Here is a 26,070-nt window from a genome sequence, read left to right as displayed (position 1 = left end):
ACTGTTACTCTAAATTTCCATCTTACAATAGGGTGATAATCCACAGGTTTATTAAAATACCCCAGGACAGGAAAACTGTCCAATGTGCGTAAATTAACAAACTAATTATCTACGTCTCCAACACTGCCAAAAGGGTCATAAATGAACATGACCAACGCTAATAATTGAATCTACCCATTGTTAGAGCATTTCTCCTTTTTAAAAATGTCAAGTATTCTGCATGCCTACATCTGCCTTTCATCTTGCTTCTTAGATTATAGCACTAGGATGGTTATCTCTGCCCCAACTGGAAAGCACCTGAGAGCACGGATCACATAGTTCTTAAAATCAAGATCACTTAACTCCACTAACTCCGCACAAAGGCAGAGACCTCCAGGCAATTGTTCATGTGCTCTGGTTAAGCTACATGCTTGCCCTTTGCTGAATAAACATTAAAAATCATCTTTCCTCAAAATTAAATATGTGTGTGTACAACTTTGAATTTTGTGTGTCTGTCCTGCATGCCAGGAGGGCAATTTAGCTCCAACCCTGTGATCTAGCAGTTATATTTCTAAGGTACTAGCCTACGAAAATAGTTCTAAACGTGCAAAAGATAGTTTGAAAAGAATGTTTTTTATAGCATTATCTGGAATAGTAAAAAAAAAAAATGTTAACAATCTAAAGCTCTATCATGTGGAAAGGATCGAATAAATTATACTGTACACCCTAAAGAAAAAGTATTCCAAATTTCTATACAATTCTTCAATCTCATACCCACAAAGTATCAAAAAAGAAACACGAAATTCTTACAGATACCAACAAATCATTAAAAGCCTAATAGACACCTCAATATGCCCCAAACCTTTCTCACCAAAACCCCTTTTCCTGCTGTCTTCACCATCCCAGCTAATGGGAATGTCATCTTTTATATTGCTCTCACACCCCACATCCAATCTGTCACCAAATTCCATCAACTCTACCTTCAAAATGTACCTCCAATTCCACCACTTCTCCCCCCGTCCAGCGCTGCTGCTCTGGTCCATGCCACCATCTGTCCTTCTCGTGATGGTTTCTACAGCCTCCCAACCGATGTTCCTGCTTCTACCCCACAGAGCAGCCAGAATGATCCTCCTTTGTATTAGAGGAGTCAGATTATGGCATTCTTTCTCCCCAAACCCTACAAAAAATTCTCATCTCAAATGAGTGGAAGCCAAAATCTTGACAGTGACCCCGTGGCCCGTGGCCCGACAAGATCGGACCCCGTTACTTCTGACCTGACCTTCTAACCCCTTGCTTGCTTTTCTCCAGCCACTCTGACCTCCTTATGTCTCCTCCCAACATGTCAGGAATGCTCCCCTCTAGGACCTCTTCTCTGGATGTTCCTTCTTCCTAGAAATCTGTCACCCCGGAGATCCACACGGCTTCTTCCCTCACTTACTTCAGGCCCTTCCTCAAATGTGACATCCGTAGTGCGTCTTTTCCTGACCCACCTGTATACCTTTGTACTCTTTCCAAACCCCTGACCCCAACGCCCTGATTTCATTTTCTTCATAGAACGTGTTACATTTTAACTTGCTCTCTACTCTACTTGCTTATTGTCTGTCTTCCTCACCCCACCCACACCAGATTGTAAATCCCATGAGGGAAAGCTTTTAGTTATTTATTTATTTATTTTACTGTTTTGTTCACTGCTTTATCCCAAGCACCTAGAACTATGCCTGACCTATAATACATGTTCAATAAATGCTTAATGGAAAACTTTATATAGAAACAAAATATCCATGCAACACATATAAACATCACCCTAATAGAAAATTAACATGTCTTCTTGGTGAAGCTCTTCTTCACTGCTGAACCACTTCATTTCTTATTCAAACATCAGGATATGCTGAGTGGTATACTTAGTCCCAAATCAAAGACTAAAATGCAATTTACTAGTTAAAATAATGGATTTTAAATGCTGGTATTTTTATTTTTAAAACAGCTTCCTTGTACATCTTAATGAAAGTGCTTTTATTTAAAAAAAATTCTTTTCTCCCTCTGCTTCCTGGCAGGCTAGTTATATTCATATTCTAGCATGGACATGAATATTCTGTCCTGTATTTCCAAATATGAATGTTATTGAGAATAACTCTAGAGGCACGTGTTTCATGCAGAGATTCATTTTGGGAGAGGGGCTTGATTTTCTGCCTATCAATTCATGATTAAAGTTAATTTCAAGGTGATCCATACATTTATAATGAAGATGTTTTCTTCAGGCTATGTCAAAGTTGGACAGAAGCCTTCAAGCTATTTTATTAACATGCTCAGCCTCTGCTCTAGCCATATCATTTGTTACATTAGACATGTTCTCTAAGCTATATTGCATTTTTAGTAGCTAAAAAAAAAAATCCCCTCACTCGTATCCTTGCTCAATACTAATTTCTTTTCCTTACCTGGGTTTTTAAACCTTTTCCAAAGGCCATGCTTTACTTAAAGACTGAGAATATCCTCTGATAGGCTGAAGAGGATGAAGAAAGAGCCCTAGACTGAAAACTATTGCCTCATTAATCTACAACCATCTATAAATATTTAACACTACTTCTGAAAGAAAGAGTACCTTAAATTTTCCAATGGGTTTCTTTTCAATGATTCAGGTCGCCACAGGTTTGGATGTTTGGAAGGTCCACCCTTGCTGTGATTTCCTCAGCGTAAGAAGAGCTTAATTCTCAGGCTGACTGACAGTCTCACGCGGGACTGTGTTCTAAAAAGCCCCTCCTCTTGCCAACATCTGTCTATTTATTTCAGATACAGAATAGACACGGAGCTTCTTAAAATGTAAAGTGAGTGCTAGGTGCCAGATGTAGTTAAAGTTGAAACAACCAGAAGTATAAATAGCTCTCAAAAAGGTATGTGAGCAGAATAAAGGCTTACCTTAACACGAGCCATTAAAGGTCCCTCTTAATGTGACCTCTAATTGCCTTGACAGGTGATGGAGTGAAAAACCTAAAATCACATCTATTACAAATATAGATGTAATGTGAATTGTAAATAGATGAATGCTGATGTTTGTATAAATCCTCTTAAGACTGTGGTGACCCTTACTGAAAACAGGAGCCCAGCAGGACAGACACCATTTTGACTTATAAAGTGAACTGGCACAACAGCCAAAATGGACAAACGTGGTGTCCTTAGGCTAAGTGGAGAAAGTTAATATTAATGAGCATAAGTGGTATCATTAGATATGTGCTCATTAATATTAACTTTCCCCTCCAGCACTGAAAAAAAATAGAACATTTTAAATATATCAATTCATTTAGGATCAGCCTCGTAGATCTGGCTTCTGGCTCAATATAGAGCAGTGAGGGATGAACAAGGCAAATTATTGAATTCTCTCCTCTAATCATATGGTCCTATGAATAAAAATCTCCCCATGCATTTGGTATTCTAATGAAAATTACTCCAATGTCTGGATATCTTATTTAGCTTTGAAAAAAGAAATCTGGATGCACAATTTCAGCAACAACAACAAAATAAGCAAAGCAGCTTGTGGTCCTCTGAAATGATTAATAGAAAAGTGATTGGAATTAATCACAAACACAAGAGGAAGCTGAAATTAGAGAGGGTTATTAAGATACTCTCTGCTGTTTAATCTCACCCCCTTATCAACACATTAACCTTGTTTCCTCTGCCTGAGCCCTGAGTCCTACAGCAAAATTAGGTCAGAAATTCACATCAGATCAGATCAGCCGATTCATTCCAGCAAGACCCTGACATGCTGCAGATTTGGGTTTCATTCTAGATAGGAGTATGGCTGAGGGCTTTGGGGGTTTGTTCCCTATGCTCTAAGCGTAGGAGATAGAGCTGGCTGTAGAGTATTTCTAAATATTCTAAGCTAGCTGTAGAGTATTTCTGAAAGTTTCTGAACCCTGTTTCATTTAACGGTCCTCACTTCACCTGAACAAAATGAACGTCCATTTTCATACACAAATAGAGCATCTCATTTTTCTACATACCTGCAATTAAATCAAACCCAGTGAGATTACCTATTCGTGACCAAAGTAGCTATTCACGTTGCACTGAACGGATATATCGCTCGCTAAAATGTACTTCAGTAAATGCTCCCTAGTTCCATAAAGTCTGTCACAAATCATGAGTATGATTCCAGAAGCCATAACTATCTAAATAGGATTTATGTAACTGTTAACATTTCTCTAATAAGAGCTCTCAATGTAATTATGTCTTTGGGTAATTATTTAAACTATTAACCAATTCTAAACTTTGGTATCAGAATCATTTGCTTTTTAAGTAACAATGCTTTAGTAAAGGGAAAGCAATTTTTTTTTTTAATTTTTACTTTTTTTTTCTGTATCGTCTAAAGGATGAACTTTCCTGGTGCTTTGTTTCTCTTTGACTAACAGAGATACTGAAACCTTCAAATTTAAATAACTTCCAAGTATATATCCTAATATACAAATGCATGTATTTTTTTAAAGGAGCTGTAACTAATCTAATTCCATTTCTGACTGTCACTTTTAAACAGGAAATATAACCTCATATAGATCCCTTGAGGGCATCCACAGGGAATAGAGACATTCTTAATCAGCTTAAGTAGTCCTTTGTGTCAGAACCACTTTGCTAAAGTCCAGAGCTGTCTTCCGGACTTGCAGTGTTTGGGAGAATTTCACTAATGTAGCATTTGTTTTATTAGAAAAAAAAAAAATTCAACCCCTTTCTACAATAGAAAAAATACTCAGAAAGGCATGTACTGGGAACACATTTTCTTGTTGCTTTTTATTTAAGGGATATGTCCTATGCTGTTTTCAAAATACTGTGGCTAATAGTAAAATGAGACAATGCAGGGACTAGCTCCAGAATCCAGGTAGAAAAATTCACATGAAGGGAAGGAAGCCTCAAACTTAAGCATGCATCGTTTGGTATACCAGATGATCTTTTATTGCCCCTCTTCCTCAGTGAATATCCTTACTGGATGTCCTAAACTAGATGTTTCCCGTAAAGAGTGAATCCCCAAAGCAGACTTATGTTCACAGGTACACACAGGTACTGCCTTACAGGTTGTTTGTAACCAGACTGTTCTCATTGGTCAGTTGTCTCCTTCTTAATGGCTAGTGCCTATGTGTGTCAATGGTTCGATATACCTATCATCTCTGTGTCTTAAACACCCCTCTTCACCCACACACATGACAAACTAGGGTTTTGTAACCCATCTCAAGTGATCTCACTCGTTTGAAACTGTAGGTTTTGCATGTTTGTTTTCTAATACGCTTTTTAATAAAAAATAAAATCTCATTTAACAGTGCCTGCAGAAAACCATTAGAATTTAAAATAGCAGAAATGGTGAGCTACTGAAATATTTTTTCATTCTCCATTAACTTTTCGCCTTTGAGTCTATCTCTCTTTCTTTCTCACCAAATGTTATTTGGAGCTGTTAAGAAAAGTACTAACAAACAGTATCACTTTTTATTTATTTGAAATGTTTCGCCCAATAAGACTTTTCAGTAAAATCCCATTTGAGAAATGGAAGTGAAGGTACAAGAAAGTTAGTAGTGACAAAGGACTCAAGTTAGTTTAAAAATAAGGAATTGGGCTCAGAAAGCTTAAGTGACTTAGAACACTGCGAATGTGATGAGGGTATTCCTTTTCAAAGAGCTCAGTGTTTTAAGCTTCCCAGCTTCAACACAAAAGGCATTTCAGCACATATGTGATCTAAAAGGTCAATCATATGAAATCCTGTTTCCATTTTTCAAGCAATCCCTGGCAGTCTGCACATTTCTGAAATTGCAACTGGCATATTTCACAGAGAATTATCATCAATGCCTTTTCAAGGTCAAACATGCTCCATCTTTAGATTTTTCAGCATTTATATCCTATATATTAAATCATAGTATATATTAAAGAAGGCATTCAGCAGACGTGATAAAGAATTTTAATTGATTAGACTGTGTTCATTAATGTCATGTTGAATTTTCTCTACAACTTGACATAAATTGCATGTTAAAAGTATTAGATTATGTGTGAAATTTAGAAGTGGGTATTCTGCTTTGGTCGCCATCTCTGGAACCTCAGAATTCCTGTGTGACCAGAATCTTGCTAGGGAATTTTCAAAAATTTTAAAAATACACTTCCTATTAGGAACATTGTTGAAACGATTCTAAAAATGTACTGTGAAAATATTCTATATAATATTTAAAATTTATTTTATTTTTAAATTGTTAGAATCCCAGAATACTGGTCACCATATGAAGAAAATAAAAATTAAATTTGAACATTTCAACGGGTACTGAGATGGAATAACTTGAGATATCTGCAGCTAGCCCCACCCAAAGTCTGGGAGGACTTTAGTCTCCTCCTGCTGCCCAATCATGACATTTTTGGCTCCTTTCATGTTTCTCTCTCCAACTCTTCCCACGACAACATCCAGAGACTTCTATGTATGTCCTCACACTGTGCATGGGCCCTGCTTTTGTAAAAGAAAGTCATCTGGGCAACATGGATGGACCTAGAGATCATAATACTAAGTGAAGTAAACCAGACAGAGAAAGATAAATGTCCTATGATATCACTTATATGTGGAATCTAAAAAACAATGATACAAATGAACTTATTTACAAAACAGGAACAGACTCACAGACTGAAAACAAACTTATAGCTGCTAAAGGGGAAAGGAGGGGAGGGATAAATTAGGAATTCGGGATTAACAGATACACACTACTATATATAAAACAGATAAACAACAAGGACCTACTGTAGAGCACAGAGAACTATATTCAATATTTTGTAATAATGTATAAAGGAAAAGAATCTGAAAAATTATATATATATATTCACTTTGCTGTACACCTGAAACATTGTAAATCAACTATACTTCAATAAACAACAACAACAACAACAAATAAACAAAAAAGAAAGTCATCTGAGAAGTCTCAAAATTTCGGAGATTTTACTAGTATTTTTTCTCTTCCAAAGATATTTGCACTTTAAATTAGGATTCCAGAAAACATTTGGGGGAAAGAGTGTAGGAAAGAGTGGGGAGGAGTTACTGATAGCAAGATACATACCACGCCTTTCAGTTCCTAGCATGTGTGGTACCTACGGCACAATAATAAAATGGTGTTTGAGGAGCCAGGTATGAGGCCGTCATACAGAATTCGTCATCCGTTCATTCATCACTCAGTCTCCTGTTCATCGTGGCTGAACACTTCTATCTTAAGTACTTGAGATCCCATCCTTTCCCACCTACTCAAGGACATAATCACAGTAATTTTTCCTTCCCTCTCCTAAGTCGTTAACTTTTCCCTTTCTACTGTAATCTTTCATATCAGCATTTCAGATAAGCTAGTTTTCTCTCTGCTTAAAGGGAAAAACCAGAAAAAACAGAACACTATAGACCTCTCTTCCCCCTTCAATTACTCTCCATATTTGTGAATTTTGTTTAACCTCGAAAGTTCCTAAAATAGTTCTCTATTCCTCCCTTCCTTGTTTCAATTCCTCTTTTCGCATCCTCTTGTGAACATGACTCCACTGCGTTTTGTCCCCAGACCTCCACCAAAACTGTTCTTGTCAACAACACCAATGTAGTAAAAGGCATTGTTCTGTCCTCAGGATTCAATATATTTGATCTACCAGTAAAATCTCTCTCTCTTCTTTAATCACTTTTGTCATTTCACTCTGAGGCAACACCCGCCTTGGTGATTCTTCTCCTATCCCACTAGCTGTTCTTACTGGATTCTTCTACTGTTCCTGTCATGTAAACAATTAGGTGTCCCAAGGAACAGTCCTGTGTGCTTTTATCCTCTCTATCTAATTTTAGGTCCTGGGGATCCTTAACTAGGCTCATGATTGTAAAAAATCTATGACTCTCATATTAAAACCTCCAGTTTTGATCTCCACCATGAGCCCTGGATCCGACTGCCTATCCAGAATTCTCCACTTGAATATCTAAAAGGGCTCCCAGCACTGGCTTATGAAAGCTGAACTCCCATTCCCCCACCATTTAAACTAAATTTACTCCTGTTTTAGTCTTTACCATTTCATTAAGTGGAAGCAGCATTCTTCTAGTTGTTTCAGGAAAAACGAAACATAACATAACAACAACAGAACCAGAACAGCAACGAAACAAACTTGAGAGCCATCTTCAATTCCTTTCTCTTATTCAACTTCTACGTCTCATCAATTAGAAAATTGTACTGGTGACCCAAATTTTAGCATTTTATGCCACATTTACTAGTACCACCCTGGTCCAAACTACCATCATCTCTCACTTGAATTACTGCAAAAGCTTTCTCTCTGAATTCCCTGCATCCAACTATGCCCTGTCCATCTATTCAACACATAGAAACAGAGTAGTCCTTGATAAAAAGGGCAGTTAGGGCATGCCATACCTCTGCTTAAGAAATCTTCAATGAATATTTTTTTTTTCTTTTAGAGTAAAACATGAACTTATAATGCTCTACATTACCTGGTGGCCCCACTACTAGTCGAACTTGCACCCCTTCCAATCTTTGCTTGGTCACTACACGACCCCTTCTCTTCTTGGAACACGTCAAACTTGCTGTTTCCTCTGTCGAGAATTCTCTTCCCCAGACAGCCATGTGGCTCCTGTCTCTGGCGACAGGCTCCTAATGTCTAATGTCTCTGCTCAGATGTTGTCGGATTTCAGAGGTCTTCCCTGGCCTCTATTCTTATTGCCCTCACCCTGCTTTATTTTACAGTGTAAAAATTTATTACCACCTATCATATATATTTATTTATACTTATTTCTTTCATGTTGCCTCTCTTTCACCCTTCTCTCAGAATATAGTTATTTTATAACCAGGAGCTTTGTTCTGTTCACTGCTGTCTCATAAAGGTCTAGAACATTTCCTGGCACTCAGTAAGGTTTCAATAAATATTTCACCAATGAATGAATACACTTAACAGCAAGCTGTTTATTGAACAATAAGTTGGCTTCAGATTCTGTTCTAAGAACTGTATATACAAATAGTCATTCTTCTCATGAAACTTACATTGTAACTTGAACATCAGCAACCATGTCACATATTGTGTGCATTGTTTGCTCTTTGTCTCTAATCACCTTGACCTCAGGTGAGAGATGCCCTGTCTAGCTCACTGGTTCAGCATTATTTCTTGCTTCCAGGATTAAAGCCTCTATGCCTGACCCTTTATTTCATGGGTGGGGTCAGAATTCAACTTGAACATCAGCTCACTTTACTATGACCTGGCAGTCTGTTGACCTCTAGTTGGTGTCCCCATGCCTGGGAAGTTGGTTTATTCTTCAACTCTACCCACATCACCTGACAAATTCGTAATAGCTCATCATCTAAAATGCCACCGTCACTAGGTCACTGTGACATAAAGTACACACATTTATAACTCTCCTGTGGGTAACACCAACTACTGTGGCAACAACAGCCTTACAAACAACATTGCTATGGAACCTTAAGGGTAAGCTGGCTTCAGGCATACCTACTCCCACATCTCTGGCTTATGTTCTGCCATGGAAACAATGAAAGTGCACAGTAACTGAACATCTATCTCATCAAATGGCAGATCCCAGAAGGCTCTTGCTTCCTCCTGCTACCAGTGGCTTCTTCGTTTTCCTCCTAATCTAATTATAGAAAGATAAACTGCTAATTTAAAACTGACAGGTAGGGATTTCCCTGGGGGCACAGTGGTTAAGAATCTGCCTGCCAATGCAAGGGACATGGGTTCGAGCCCTGGTCCAGCAAGATCCCACATCCCACATGCCATGGAGCAACTAGGCCCATGCACCGTAACTACTCAGCCTGTGCTCTAGAGCCCAGAGCCACAACTACTGAGCCAGTGTGCCACAACTTCTGAGGCCCGCGTGCCTGGGTCCCGTGCTCACCACAATGAGAAACCCGCGCACCACAACGAAGAGTGACCCCCACTCTCTGCAACTAGAGAAAGCCCACACGCAGCAACGAAGACCCAACACAGCCAAAAAACAAATAAATAAGTTTATTAAAAAATAAAGCTGACAAGTACCTTTTTTCCTCCCCTCTTTGAATCTTTACTTATTTGATACAAGAAAGAACACTCATACTCAGAAGAACGGTTTCAAACAAGACATCGACATTGATTAAACATACACCCCCCACCCCCCGCCCCCCCACACACAGGGTGGGTGACTTCCCCTGCCCTTACTCTTTTCTTAAGCAGGGCTAGACTACAGTTTTATATTGTGTTGACAGTGTGATGTGGAAGCAAAATTGTCCAGACCGTTTGGGACTTTTTCAATTCAATGTGTGATCTGAACTATCTTTATGTTTATGGCTTGTAATATAATTCTAGAAAATATTGCTTTGCTAATGTAGCAGGAACTAACACAAAGTTTACTTAACTGAATTTCCTGGACCTCATTTACTATGCAGTGTCAGGCTTTTGCTGTGTCTCCACCTACCTAAATTCCAGCCCCTGTCCCCAGGACTTTTGACTTCTTGGAATTGTTGGTTATGCCCCTTTGAACACTTGACCACTTCAAATGAGTCATTTTTACTTTCTTAATATCTATGGATCTTTAGATAGAAACTTTCTGAGGTTGTTGATGAAACACAGAAGCTAATAATACAGTGATAAGCACCCTGGGTTGCTCTGTACAATCTAATAGAACTATTCAGCAAACAATTCTGTCTCTATGCTTAGAGAAAAGAGTGAATTATGTTTAATGGCAAGATTGGGAAACTTTAGATTTTAGAGATGAAGTTATTTTAGAAATCACGTAGGATAACCTTTTTGTTCTGAGTTTCAGAAACCTTAGACTCACAAAAGTAAATTAAAATGTTTACATACGTATAGAAGTTCAGGGCTTCCCTGGTGGTGCAGTGGTTAAGAATCTGCCTGCCAATGCAAGGGACATGGGTTCGACCCCTGGTCTGGGAAGATCCCAAATGCCTCAGAGCAACTAAGCCCACATGCCACAACTACTGAGCCTGTGTTCTAGAGCCAGAGCTCCGTAACGAGAGAAGCCACAGCAATGAGAAGCCCGTGGGCGCCGCAAAGAAGAGTAGCTCCTGCTTGCCCGAAGACCCAATGCAGCCAAAAATAAATCAATAAAATAAATAAATGTATTAAAAAAATACATCTTGGTTAAAAAAAAAAGTTCATCAGAGGTACTTAGCAGAAAAAAAAAAAAAGTTGTTCTAAGAAAGGGCACTTAGTGCATCCTAGAAAGGAACCTGTGATACCAACTAAAATTAGGTAGAAATAAAAAATAACATATCTCAAAATAACATCTGCAATTATGAACATGTTTATCAAGCATGCCATTTTACGAATCTTTATATACCTGGTAATAGAATAGATTTCCATTTGAATAGTCCGGAGAAAAAAGATTACACTCTTTCAACTAATCTTGTACAAAATTTCCAAATCTCTCACGCTCTTTCCCTCTCTTCCTTCCCACCCTCTCATACAGAGTTGTTTGCCATTAAATGATTGGAATAGTGCATCCTTACCTAGCTTCTTTATGAGAATCAATAGTTTACCTTAAAAGAATATGTTCTTTTCCTTCATATCATAATGTTCACAGAGAGTAAGCAAATGGATTAATTCCAGATTAGATGAAAAATCCACCAACTGACTATCAAAATAGCTTACTATTACCATTCGGTTATCCAGGCAATTGATGGATTAATTTCTTAAATTCTGTCTCTTTGCACTTAGTAAATGGACTCCATTGAAGAAATAGGACTCCATCAAACATATATCTCTACCTGTAACTCTGCAACACATACACTCAGAAAATATTGAAACATTTTTTGGAAAAATCAAAAGATGTGTATCCTTACTTTGGTCTCAGCATGCTAGGGAACTTAGCCTCCATTTGGAGGCTGTAATCGGGGCTCATTTGCTTGTAGCAGGTAGGCTTTTGCAGCATAAAAGTCATTTCATTTCAACAAACCGGGGGCACTTAGTACCAGACAAGAGATGTAATAGCCACAGAATTCTACACAGAGCAGAATTCAACTTGAACATCAGCTCACTTTACTATGACCTGGCAGTCTGTTGACCTCTAGTTGGTGTCCCCATGCCTGGGAAGTTGGTTTATTCTTCAACTCTACCCACATCACCTGACAAATTCGTAATAGCTCATCATCTAAAATGCCACCGTCACTAGGTCACTGTGACATAAAGTACACACATTTATAACTCTCCTGTGGGTAACACCAACTACTGTGGCAACAACAGCCTTACAAACAACATTGCTATGGAACCTTAAGGGTAAGCTGGCTTCAGGCATACCTACTCCCACATCTCTGGCTTATGTTCTGCCATGGAAACAATGAAAGTGCACAGTAACTGAACATCTATCTCATCAAATGGCAGATCCCAGAAGGCTCTTGCTTCCTCCTGCTACCAGTGGCTTCTTCGTTTTCCTCCTAATCTAATTATAGAAAGATAAACTGCTAATTTAAAACTGACAGGTAGGGATTTCCCTGGGGGCACAGTGGTTAAGAATCTGCCTGCCAATGCAAGGGACATGGGTTCGAGCCCTGGTCCAGCAAGATCCCACATCCCACATGCCATGGAGCAACTAGGCCCATGCACCGTAACTACTCAGCCTGTGCTCTAGAGCCCAGAGCCACAACTACTGAGCCAGTGTGCCACAACTTCTGAGGCCCGCGTGCCTGGGTCCCGTGCTCACCACAATGAGAAACCCGCGCACCACAACGAAGAGTGACCCCCACTCTCCTGGGGGCACAGTGGTTAAGAATCTGCCTGCCAATGCAAGGGACATGGGTTCGAGCCCTGGGCCGCCAGCAAGATCCCACATCCCACATGCCATGGAGCAACTGGGCCCATGCACCGTAACTACTCAGCCTGTGCTCTAGAGCCCAGAGCCACAACTACTGAGCCAGTGTGCCACAACTTCTGAGGCCCGCGTGCCTGGGTCCCGGGCTCACCACAATGAGAAACCCGCGCACCACAACGAAGAGTGACCCCCACTCTCTGCAACTAGAGAAAGCCCACACGCAGCAACGAAGACCCAACACAGCCAAAAACGAAGACGCAACACAGCCAATAAACAAATAAATAAATTTATTAAAAAATAAAGCTGACAAGTACCTTTTTTTCTCCCCTCTTTGAATCTTTACTTATTTGATACAAGAAAGAACACTCATACTCAGAAGAACGGTTTCAAACAAGACATCGACATTGATTAAACATACACCCCCCACCCCCCGCCCCCCCACACACAGGGTGGGTGACTTCCCCTGCCCTTACTCTTTTCTTAAGCAGGGCTAGACTACAGTTTTATATTGTGTTGACAGTGTGATGTGGAAGCAAAATTGTCCAGACCGTTTGGGACTTTTTCAATTCAATGTGTGATCTGAACTATCTTTATGTTTATGGCTTGTAATATAATTCTAGAAAATATTGCTTTGCTAATGTAGCAGGAACTAACACAAAGTTTACTTAACTGAATTTCCTGGACCTCATTTACTATGCAGTGTCAGGCTTTTGCTGTGTCTCCACCTACCTAAATTCCAGCCCCTGTCCCCAGGACTTTTGACTTCTTGGAATTGTTGGTTATGCCCCTTTGAACACTTGACCACTTCAAATGAGTCATTTTTACTTTCTTAATATCTATGGATCTTTAGATAGAAACTTTCTGAGGTTGTTGATGAAACACAGAAGCTAATAATACAGTGATAAGCACCCTGGGTTGCTCTGTACAATCTAATAGAACTATTCAGCAAACAATTCTGTCTCTATGCTTAGAGAAAAGAGTGAATTATGTTTAATGGCAAGATTGGGAAACTTTAGATTTTAGAGATGAAGTTATTTTAGAAATCACGTAGGATAACCTTTTTGTTCTGAGTTTCAGAAACCTTAGACTCACAAAAGTAAATTAAAATGTTTACATACGTATAGAAGTTCAGGGCTTCCCTGGTGGTGCAGTGGTTAAGAATCTGCCTGCCAATGCAAGGGACATGGGTTCGACCCCTGGTCTGGGAAGATCCCAAATGCCTCAGAGCAACTAAGCCCACATGCCACAACTACTGAGCCTGTGTTCTAGAGCCAGAGCTCCGTAACGAGAGAAGCCACAGCAATGAGAAGCCCGTGGGCGCCGCAAAGAAGAGTAGCTCCTGCTTGCCCGAAGACCCAATGCAGCCAAAAATAAATCAATAAAATAAATAAATGTATTAAAAAAATACATCTTGGTTAAAAAAAAAAGTTCATCAGAGGTACTTAGCAGAAAAAAAAAAAAGTTGTTCTAAGAAAGGGCACTTAGTGCATCCTAGAAAGGAACCTGTGATACCAACTAAAATTAGGTAGAAATAAAAAATAACATATCTCAAAATAACATCTGCAATTATGAACATGTTTATCAAGCATGCCATTTTACGAATCTTTATATACCTGGTAATAGAATAGATTTCCATTTGAATAGTCTGGAGAAAAAAGATTACACTCTTTCAACTAATCTTGTACAAAATTTCCAAATCTCTCACGCTCTTTCCCTCTCTTCCTTCCCACCCTCTCATACAGAGTTGTTTGCCATTAAATGATTGGAATAGTGCATCCTTACCTAGCTTCTTTATGAGAATCAATAGTTTACCTTAAAAGAATATGTTCTTTTCCTTCATATCATAATGTTCACAGAGAGTAAGCAAATGGATTAATTCCAGATTAGATGAAAAATCCACCAACTGACTATCAAAATAGCTTACTATTACCATTCGGTTATCCAGGCAATTGATGGATTAATTTCTTAAATTCTGTCTCTTTGCACTTAGTAAATGGACTCCATTGAAGAAATAGGACTCCATCAAACATATATCTCTACCTGTAACTCTGCAACACATACACTCAGAAAATATTGAAACATTTTTTGGAAAAATCAAAAGATGTGTATCCTTACTTTGGTCTCAGCATGCTAGGGAACTTAGCCTCCATTTGGAGGCTGTAATCGGGGCTCATTTGCTTGTAGCAGGTAGGCTTTTGCAGCATAAAAGTCATTTCATTTCAACAAACCGGGGGCACTTAGTACCAGACAAGAGATGTAATAGCCACAGAATTCTACACAGAGGGCACACACTGAGTATTCCACTTCAGAAACTCACATAACTCTAATTATTGACAAGTCTTTTCATAATCTAGGAAGATGGTAACTCTCTTCTAAGGATGATACAAAGACCATTAAATATGGGGATTTTCATTAAATATTAAAGTGTGTGTTCCCTTAACCTTTTAATGAGAGATTGTTCAGTATGAACTTTTATTTAGAGGAAACTGAATTCTTTCCCCACCCCGTCTGCGTCTCCATACTCACGACACACGAGTAAACAACTTTTGCTAACTAAGGTAAGCGTCCTGTCAGTAGGGTGCGTTGTGTTTTCATCATAGTTGAGAAGACATTTTCACTTTGTCTCCTCAAGTCTAACTCTGACAAACCCCTTCTTGACCAGGTGACAAAATCACAGCCTCTGCAGAACTCACACATACCCTGAGGTGAGCAAAACTCAGAACACTTTCATTTATACTTACCGTTTTATTGCTTCTTCTTGTCTTCGGCGTTTTTCATTCTTTTCCTTCAAGTAGGCCAGGTTTGTTTCATTTCTCAAGCGATCATTTTCTCGAGCAATGTCTGATGCATTCTGAATAACCAATCCGTCATAGGCCTTCATCCCCATATCCTCAATATACTGGAGAAATGTGTCCAGAGGGTCTTCCTCAGGATTAGAACTCATCATCCTGGAGGATTTCATGTGAAAAGGAACACTTCCTGTGGGGTGAGAACACATTTTACCTTCATCAAAGATGTGGATAAAAGCAAGGTGCTGCTTATTCTCTTAACATCTTGTCAGCGCCAAACTCCAATGATCATAGCGGGATCTACTTGGAGAAAATGTCTCATTAGAAATTACAGTCAGAGTATTTAAAGTTAATATTAAATGAATGTTGCCTGGGTAGCAAACACTTCTTCAAAGCACCAAAAGTAGCAAATCAAAGGCTAAAGCTCTCGCGCTGAAAGGTGATGTGAGGGTGCAAATATCTGGGGGAAGAAAAACGTAAGTTTATGTAAACAGAGTCATGATTTTGCTTCTCAAAAATGTGTCCATATACTAATAAGACACAGTAGAACCAAGGTTCATTTTTTTCTGATTACTACAAAGACATTTCTGTTCAATTTCAAATAAAATGATGTAATTATTTGGAATGAACATTTTTTTAAAATAGATTTACTTATTTATTTATTTAATTTGGCTGCACTGTGTCTTAGCCACGCATGGGCTTTCTTCACTGCTTTGCGCGGGTTTCTCTTGTTGCGGAACACTGGCTCTAGGCGTGCGGGCTTCATAGCTGTGGCTCGCAGGATCTAGAGCGCAGGTTCAGTAGTTGTGGCGCACGGGCTTAGTTGCTCCGCGGCACGTGGGATCTTCCCAAACCAGGACTCGAACCCGTGTCCCCTGCATTGGCAGGCGGATTCTTAACCACTGCACTACCAGGGAAGTCCTGGAATGAACTTTCTTATTGTGTGTTTTCTTTGCAATTTAAAATTAAGATTTATGACTCTGAATAATTCATGCAAAATATAGCAGTAATCAAGGAAATACACATTTCTAATAACATTTGTCTTAGAAATAATCTCTTTTTGACCCTCCGCTATTTTCCAAAATGGTGCTCCGTAATGGCTTCGTGCTGTAACTCAAATATCACAGGTCACCAGGACCACGTTAATCCCTACCAGTCTGGTAATTCAAGCAGTGGCAATTATGATGATCCTTGCTACATGAGGTTTAAAAACCTGAGCCACAGAAAAGAATACTGAAAGCCAAAGTCAAATCAAAACAAAAACAGGAACATAGGACTTTCAAAGCTCACCTATAAAATGCTGGAAATAACAACACCCACCTCCTGCTGATGTGAAGATTATGAGAGGTGATGACTGTGGAGAACTTAGCATAAAGTTCAACAATAGTAAGAGTATACATAATAAAGTTAGCTAATATTATTGGCAGGAATAATAATGTAAAATGTGTATATATGTATAGATGGATGGGTGGATAAATAACCAGCAGGCTATAAAAGTCAGCATGCCTTAAAGTAGAGGAATCCAAAGAATCATAGAAATAAATGAAGTCGGGGATAGAAAAATTGTTTTAATCAATCAAAAGTAGAACTGAAGTTTAATTAATTACGTACAAGAGTAAGTATTTTACCCATCTAGCTTAATAACGCTTATTGTCCTCAATTGCATATTCACTGTGGCAAAGCAAAATCAATTAAAAAGAAGAAAACACTGGCAATTTAAAAATTATAAATTACCTTTACATCTTCTACTTTCTTCAAAAGGCTCAGAAAGATATATATTTTTAAAATATCAGCCCAGCTTTTTAATGTAGAAGTCCTAGACCTTCATTTTTACTATTACAAATCATTTTCATTCTGATTTTTTTATAAGAATAATCATGTTCCATAACCTGGACCGTAGCTATGGAAACTTCAGTTCTTATCAGAGTTTATTAGCATTTCAGCTGCCAGTCAATCCATATGTTACTTGAAGCCCAGTCTGAATTTAAGGATTTATTCCTCAATCTGTAAGAAATTGTTGAAACTACATAGATGAGTGGTTTGTTGACTCATGATTTTCTGTTATGCTGTTTTCTTATGTTTGGTTTGGTTTCAAGCCATAATGGGCTGGCAAATGAAATGGACTTTTAATTCTAACTATCTAACGCAATAAATTGTATTTCATTATCAGCCTATCAGATTAGATGCTGAAGTGGTGAACACACATAGGAATAAAAAATTGCTGCTACAAATGATTGTAATTTGGGGGGGAAATGCAACATGATTCTCAAACAGCTAAAGCATTAGTATTATTGGGAATTCACTTCTACCAAAGACTACAGCACTAGGTGTGATTAGGTAAAAAAAGATCTGCATAACCTTATGGAAATTAATTCTACCATAGTTAAGCAAGCCAAGTCAGTGTTACAAGGATTCTAGAGAGAATGCCTCAGGAAGGAAGATGATCACTCCCACGCTGCCCTGGAGCCAAATTGTCTATTTCCCACTGCGTAAGGCATTACCCGAAGACTTTTATTTCTTCCCTTAAGTTTTCCTCCCCATCCGGATGACACCAGTGATTCTTCACACAGTTTATATATTCCAAATATTAGCAAGGTTAATTGTGTACCTCTGAAAATTGATTATCTTCCTAAGTGGTCTTTCAAAGTTCCTGAACTTTAAATTATGTTTGTTCTGATAAAATATTAAATAATAAATCATAAAATATGTATACCATGGAGAGTCATATTATAAGATTTTTTAAGTTGAGATGAAAATTTGGGGGATGAAAATCAACCATAAAATCTGGTAAAACTTCAGAGCAATGAAAATTGGATGTTGGTGAACATGCTTTTGTCATCCAATTCTAGAGGATAATTGTTTCTACAATCATTTATTTATGCAAGTATTTCTTGAGCACATATTATGAACTAGGCACTGATAAAGGCAGCATTGTGTCCCTCTAGACGTTCACACTGCAGTGAAAGAACACAATAAATAAATATTCACAATACAGTGTGACAAGGGCACGGGTTCATTTGGCAATGTTGGCATTCACTAGTTTGTCATGGTTATGTTCACCATTTTTGAGGATGAACAAAGAACACTTTTTAACTATTATATCTAGTCTTCAAAAATAAAAATAAAGAATAGATTTGGGCCCTACCAATGTCTAAGTATCATACTTTTTTGCTTCCTTGTCCACAAGTAAAAGGTAGTTTGTAATGTAGGGGGAAAGTGAGGCAGTCTTGAAGGGCATACAGTTGGGGAGTTGACCATAATGGCCTAAAAATCCTAAACTAAAGCACCCCTAGATCTATGACTTTGTGCAAGTTAGTCAACCTCTTTAAGCTTCAGTCTCAACAGTTTTAAAATCATGTTTACGCTCTTGTGAGGATTCGGTTAGAAAATGTATGTAATTGTTCAATAAATGTGACCATAGTTATTAGTCACTAACATTACTATTAGATGATTTTCACAATTCTTAACTGTGGTGACGATTACGGTTTGTAGTCACTCCTCGATAAGCATAGTTTTACTTTGAAACATAATAGAGTAGAATGTTTATTGTTCAACTTCCTTAATCACGGGTATTCAACTAGAGGCCATGAAAATGGTTAACAGATTTGTTCACTAATTCAATGCATGTTAAACCACTTATCCATTCTGCCCCATTTTTCAAAACTAGAAAATAAGGGCTTTGGGACATGTGAACCAAGATGCGCATCCCATCTCTCAAACACTTGGACTCCACCCTTCCAAGCCCAAGGATGTTTCTCAGGTAACTGGACTATGAATGAATAGATTCCTGGCCTCACTGAAGAAAAGTTGAGTCTTGTATAAGTACTTATATCATTACAACTTCTACCATTCCCAGGCAGTGAGAACCCAGAGACAAGTATGATCTTAAATCTGCCCTTCAGAAATTTATATTTATGGCTAAGACAGATATTGAATCAGATACATTCCTTATCACTAAATATTTGGCTGCATTTTGATTATTGGATATTAAATCAAGATCATTTCTAGCCCTTGAACGACAATCTTGTATGCAAGCATTTTATAAAAGCTTGTTTGCAGCACCTAATTCCAAAGTTGGCATCATAAAAGAACATAGTTAAGAAACAAATGGGCAACTTCCTTCAGGTAGCATCTTTAGATATATTGCGATTAATTAATTAATTAATTAATGAGTGTACCATAGTAGATCACAAATTATTGCATAGGACATTTGTGACAGAGCGGGTGAGATGGAAGGGAACTTTTGCATTTCTCCAGCCATCCCTTTTATTTGAACTATGTGTCTGCAGCCATTTTTACTGAAAACAAATTAGACATTTTAGCCCCCCCTAGAGCACTGGCTGAAAGCTGGCATCCATTGTCTTCACCCACAAAGCAGATATATTTTCTTTGGACTGCAAGGCGTTGATTCCAATAACAGAAGATTTTTGTGTATGTGTTCTTTTCCTTGGAAGTTACGGTCAACATTTAAAATTTGTGTCAGGGACTCTCCTGGGAAAGCATCTAAGATAGTGGAGATCAGAATTCCCGTACAAATCACAGATAACTTCAAGTCTTCACTTTACGCCTTTCCTGTATTGCTGTATTCTGCATTTATAAGAGACTGCTTTTGTTTAATTTTTGGACTACTGTAGAATCATTCCATTCTAATAAAAGCTACAGATGTTGGTTTAAATACAACTGGGTGGTTAATTGCTCAGCTTTATTTTATTTTATTCTTTCACGTTTGTTATTTATTTCCTATTGACCACACCCTTTATAAAGATTACTTGGTATAATATTGTGAGACTTCTCAAAATTTGAAATTTCACTCGACTCAGCTAAAATGCACCAAGTTAAACTGGTAGGATTCAGGTCGTATTTAAGACATTAAGCATTTTATCTTTTATTTGAGTTAATCATTTCCTTATTTTCTTTTGTGTAAAATCATCATCTACCTTACCAATGCTGAGCCTAGAATTGAAAATAACTACATCACTTTACATTTATTTCCACTGAAGTAAAACTATCTATTACATATATATGCAGAGCAGAAAATATACATAAGGCTCTCCAAATGGAATCCCTAGACACATAAAAAATTGCCCTTTTTGCTCTCTCTGTAGCCACTGCTTGCATCCAAGGAACTCAAGAAGCTGAGACACCACATAACTTTAAGTGTTAAAGCCAAAAAAAATTGAGGTACATTCCTGAGATATAAGTATATGCAAAAACTTTAAGATCGTACACCTACATGGGTTATTCCCTTTGTAAATTAAGAAATAAATTTTGTATGGTCTCAATTTACCAGAGGATATTTAATGTGGCACTAACTGGTGTCAGGATTGGGTTCCCCCATAGCCTAGAGGGCTTTTGATTAATTATAGGCTGTTTTTGACCAAAAAAAGGTACAAAAAGAGTCAGGTAAATATCAAGCATGCCATCTTCTCATATATGTTAAAGAATTTTTCTTTTCTTATAAGTCAGAACAGATTCCTCCTTTAGTGTAATTTCATGCATTGTGACATCAACCACTCTGGCTCCAGTGGACGTGTACACTGACTTCTCAGGCAGAATCTTCCTGTGGGCCATTTATCGCCATTTACCCAAAGCCGAGTTCTAGTATAACAGCATCACCTTAGTGAATTAGTCCACTGGCCCTCATGAGTGCTGGTTCTTTTTTCTCTTCTTAAAGTGTTTACTCAGAATTTCTGAAATGGAGCTGTTCTCCTTCTAAAACTTTGGTTTTCAAAGATATAAAGCTGTGAAAACTCTACTAATTCAGGTATTTTCCACATACACTGAGAGGTAGAGGAAGAAAAAGCATATGTTTGGGAGAGAACTGCTCCCCAATTCTTAAAGTTCTGTAAGAAGCTTCTTAAATTTTAGGTCACAGTTAACCCCATATGATAATGTTGTAGCTAGAATAAGATAGAGTTTATTTTGTACCACTATTGTAATGCTATTTGTGTTAACCAGGAAAAAACAAATACATACAAGGGAATAAATTTCATGGTGGAAAGCTGAGACATTTTGCTTTCATTTCACATTTATGTTTTTCTCTTTATCTGCATATGGGAAAGTTTTCTAGTGCCCACCCCTTATTTGTTTCTTAGGTTTTCAAACCACAGCTGTCTTAACACTGTGAGGAAGTTATTTGAATTTGAGTTATTAAAATTTGATTTTCCCTCCCACTCCAATCATTGCATCTTCTCTGAGATAGAGAATCCTATTTTGCCCAGTAGTATCTATTCATCCAAATAAAAGTTTCCCAAGGCAATTTTGACTATATTTTTTGTTCAGCAAGAGAAAAAGATCTTTTACATTTTTCACATGTACTCAAATCAATTTGAAAAAATAAGTACTTAAATAATCAGGCTTCATATACATATGTAAAATATGTATGCAAATTAATACCTAAAATTTGCTGACTTCACGCAGGACCAAATCAAGAGTAGATTGCCTGGCTTCACTCCATAACCCATGCAAACCGTGTCAAAATTGTTTTTCTGATCAAATCTTATAATGTGTCAAAAATACGTCCTGTAATTCACTTTGATTATGCTTGAAATCCTACCCTCAACCCCACAAATGATCATACTTATTTTTTCATTCCACTGTCATTAAAATGCAGTTGTTCTGCCCAAAATGGGAAATGTTAGAGTTAAAACCAAGACAGCTTGTTGAAGTGACTACAAAGATACTGATTGCTTTTTTTCTCAGAAAGCAGATTACTTTGTAGTGAGTTTTTCTCCACTATCTCCCCTCCCAAAATGGTTAACATGGGCATAGATCATGTTAATGGAGAGCACCATAAATCAGATATTTCCCCCAAACTTCTAGGTTGTCATGGTGCTATTTGCCCATGGTCTAAAAAGACTGCATATTTCACTAATATTAGGGACTCACACAAAATGTCAATAGCTGAGGTACTTTTCTGAGCCTTTGGCCAAATGTTTCCAGATACTTACAAGGCAGTATTTGCAAAGTACATATAGTCAGTATAATAATTGCTGACTAGAGCTACAATAGAAACCATCTAATTGAATTGGGAAGTGATGACATTTATTTTTTTAAACAATAGCCAACCTTCCTGTCTCTAGGATTTTTACACTTCTCTCTCTAAACTTTACAGATGTTCCAAGTCCTTGGGCTTCTCTGTAGTTCCTTGTGAAGTTTTAGTATTTTTTCCTCAGGTCTGTTTTTACTGATTTTCTAAACTGTCAATGTCCTTCACAGAGTCCCTTCCTTTGATGAGTTGGCAAACAAATGTTGTTCTTTCCACAGGGGGGGAAACAATTTGGCATTTGTGGCTCACATTTTCTCATATTAATTTGTTTACCACTTGACTATATAGAAAATAAGTTGGAGCATTGTCTAAAATGTGAAGAATTAGGAGAGAAGTTAATTTCCCCTTATGTTCTACAGTCATTAATCCACACTACTTGGTTATAAATTCTTGCATGTTAAAATGACCAAAACTATATGTGGAAGCTGTTCCACTGGGTTTTCTTATTTTTGGACTATATTTAGAAAAATATTCCAGTTCTATGATACTAAAACAACTTTAAATTTTCCTAATGATAATGCACAATATTATCATAGTAACAGTTCTCCCAGATAGGGAATACCTACATTTCTTGTATTTAACATTTGCCAATAGTTGGAAAAATTAGAGTTGGAGACACCCCAACAAAATAAGTGTGTGTCCCAAGTAAAACAAGTCCACCTAAAGTTCTATAGAAAATATTTATTGTGATGAGAATAGTGAAATTTCTGATATTACGTGGTATTAAAACATATAATTCTCAAAGAGGTTTATGTCTAATCAGTTAGGAAGAAGCAGTTTCAGCTTTGGTGTATGTCTGATAGTTTGGATTTTTATTATTTGGTACTGTGCCTTTTCTTATCTTTCTTTCTTTCTTTCTTTCTTTCTCTCTTCTTTCTTTCTTTCTTTCTTTCTTTCTTTTTTTCTTTCTTTTAGAACACAAAACTGGGCTGACACAAATGTGTTAAGAGGCTGTTGTAAAATATTTATGGTATGGAATAGCAGATAAATAGCTCTAGCATGCACCACGTGAATGCTAATTAATACCCGGGAAAATATTTTCAGTGCTTTTAATAATTCAACATAGCTTATTTCACCAATGAAAATCTAGTTTAACCATTTCTGTGGTAATATAACTAAGTGGGTAAGAGGGTACAAAATAGCCTGAGGCTCATTAAAGCCCTGGTTGCCTTCTCTGTGCCTTTCTTTCTGCTCCACCTAATAAGACATGCAAACTTCAGCATTAAGTATTCCCAGCTAAAATCCATTCCATTTCATAACCAGATTGCTTGATCTATTTAGTGCTGGATTCAATTAGCATGCTTAGAGAATCTGAAAAAGGAGATACATACCAAAATTTAAGTCCCCAGGGACAGCTAAGTGCAATATTCAGAAGGTGACTTGTGTCTGTCAGAGCCCTCTCCCGCGGCTGATCTCAGGGCAGTTCTGTAGGAGTAATCCAGCACCATAAGAAATAGACTTGTAGCTCAGCTCAGTTTTTCTTCAATTAAAGTGCCTTGTACCTGGATGGGAAAAGTGTCCACTCCCAGATTCTTCATCACTAGAGATCAGAGCATTCTTGATGTTCTTCCTATCAGATAAAATGGCCTTTAAAGTTTGCTAGGAAGATGCGGTGGCAGAAGACAGGTGCTTGCTTCCTTAAATCGACATTCAGAGAAAAGAAGGCATAGCTAATGGGTGGGGATGAACACACAGCCCCTCTCCTTCTAGGTCCAGCAGGGAAGAAATTGAATAATTTTACCCACTTGGCTACACAGATAATTACAAGACTCGAAGCAATCACCCAGGCTGGCTAAGTTGCCTCATTGATGATATTCTGTGAAGACAAAAATAAATGAAAACAAAAAATCAGAAACATCCTTTCTACATGTCTCGTTTCAGCCAAAAAAGATGCTCTTTCTCATTGCCACTTACATACAGAAGGTTTGGAGCAGCCTAGCTTGTGGCATCGTCCCTCCCCCGTGACAACGTACTCTCTCTCCCCTCCCTCCCTGCCCCTGACTCCCTCCCTTCCTGCTTCTCTCTCTCCTCTCCAGCTGCCTTAGTCTGTTGATGCTGCTGCTGATTAATCAGGGATTCTGAAACAAAGAACCTACCTTCTGAAATAGGCAGTAATCTTTCTTGTCTGTCTCTGCAATCCGTCTGCATTGAACGGCAAAGCTGCCAGCGTTCTAGCACCTTGGATAGTTCCCGCTCACTAGGCCCATTGGAAAAGGGAGGAGAAGCCACTGAAGAAATGACAAGAAACCCGAAAGCAGCATCGTTCTACTTCAGATTTCGGCTCCCTGGGGCCTCCCATCCTCATTAAAGGCCTCACATCTAGGCAACAGAACCTCTCTCTTTTATCTATCTGAGCTGAAGTCTGATTAGTAAATAATAAAATGAGAAGAGGGTAAAGAAACCCCTTCATTTATAGCCACTACAACACTAATTCAGCCTTTATGGAGAAGACGAATATAAATCCATCAAAAATAAATGTTCTTACTACCGAGGATGTTTAAGTCATAAGCTTTCACCCCTGGCATGGCTAATGAAAATGAGCAAAAACTTAAACGGAACATTCAGATCTCAGTTTGGTACCCTTATTTGATATCAATTTTGCCTCCATCCTCCCTGCATAGCCGAGCCAGGCACACAATTACTGCTGACGTTCTTTGGGCTGCTGCTTGGGGAAAGAGGGGAGGAGCCTTTTAACCTCATCAAAACAGCTTCATGCCACCTGCTCCCATGGCATGAGAAAAAAACTAGCCCAGTTACAAGGAACATGCACAGCACACGCCTATGTGTAATTAAGGTTTCACTTGGAGTGCACGTTATTTTTGTGTGTATGTGTTTTTATTTTTTTATGTTTATTTTATTTTATTATTTTTTTCTTAACATCTTTATTGGAGTATAATTGCTTTACAATTGTGCGTTAGTTTCTGCTGTATAACAAAGTGAATCAGCTATACATATACATACATCCCCAGATCTCCTTCCTCTTGCACGTTATTTCTTTTAACAAAAATAAAAATGTGGATTAACCATTGCATGTGTGTCACTAACTCCTATAGAATCACTGTTGAAGTTATTTAATGTCATCTTATTTCCTACATATACTAAGAACTCCCCTCATACATGTCTTAATATTCTACTGAATATATACATACCATGTTATATACATATATACACATCATGTTATATAATACAACCTATATACATATTTTTGTGTGTATATATAGATATATACAAAAACTTATATGCGTGCATATGCACAGACACAGATACACACACATATACAAGTCCTAAGTTTTTATCTAACCTGCTTTTCCTCAGAGTAAAAACTGTAACAAAGTAGATTAATGTAGATTACACATTTTAATGTGTAAGTTCATATACTACAGTAAAAGTAACAATAGGCAAAAAGTTTCTCCTTCATTGGGGCTAAAATATCAATTTTAAGGGGGAAAATGAGCTTATTATTCAATAGCGACCTGTAG

General features: G+C 37.9%; 1 protein-coding gene across 1 annotated transcript in view; it reads right to left on the bottom strand.

Annotated features, from left to right (window-relative positions):
* The window catches only part of NYAP2 (neuronal tyrosine-phosphorylated phosphoinositide-3-kinase adaptor 2), a 256,629-nt gene extending 240,913 nt beyond the window's left edge, over positions 1 to 15,716 (bottom strand). The window contains exon 1 of the mRNA XM_024124654.2: positions 15,496 to 15,716. Coding sequence (XP_023980422.2) covers positions 15,496 to 15,716 — 221 coding nt within the window. The remainder of the gene's footprint in view (positions 1 to 15,495) is intronic.
* Between the last annotated feature and the right edge of the window lie 10,354 nt (positions 15,717 to 26,070).

This window comes from Physeter macrocephalus, chromosome 2, assembly GCF_002837175.3.
Source record: "Physeter macrocephalus isolate SW-GA chromosome 2, ASM283717v5, whole genome shotgun sequence".
Lineage (NCBI taxonomy): Eukaryota > Metazoa > Chordata > Mammalia > Artiodactyla > Physeteridae > Physeter > Physeter macrocephalus.
The sequence above is the reverse complement of the archived record's forward strand: the minus strand, read 5'-3'. Positions and strand labels throughout refer to the sequence as shown.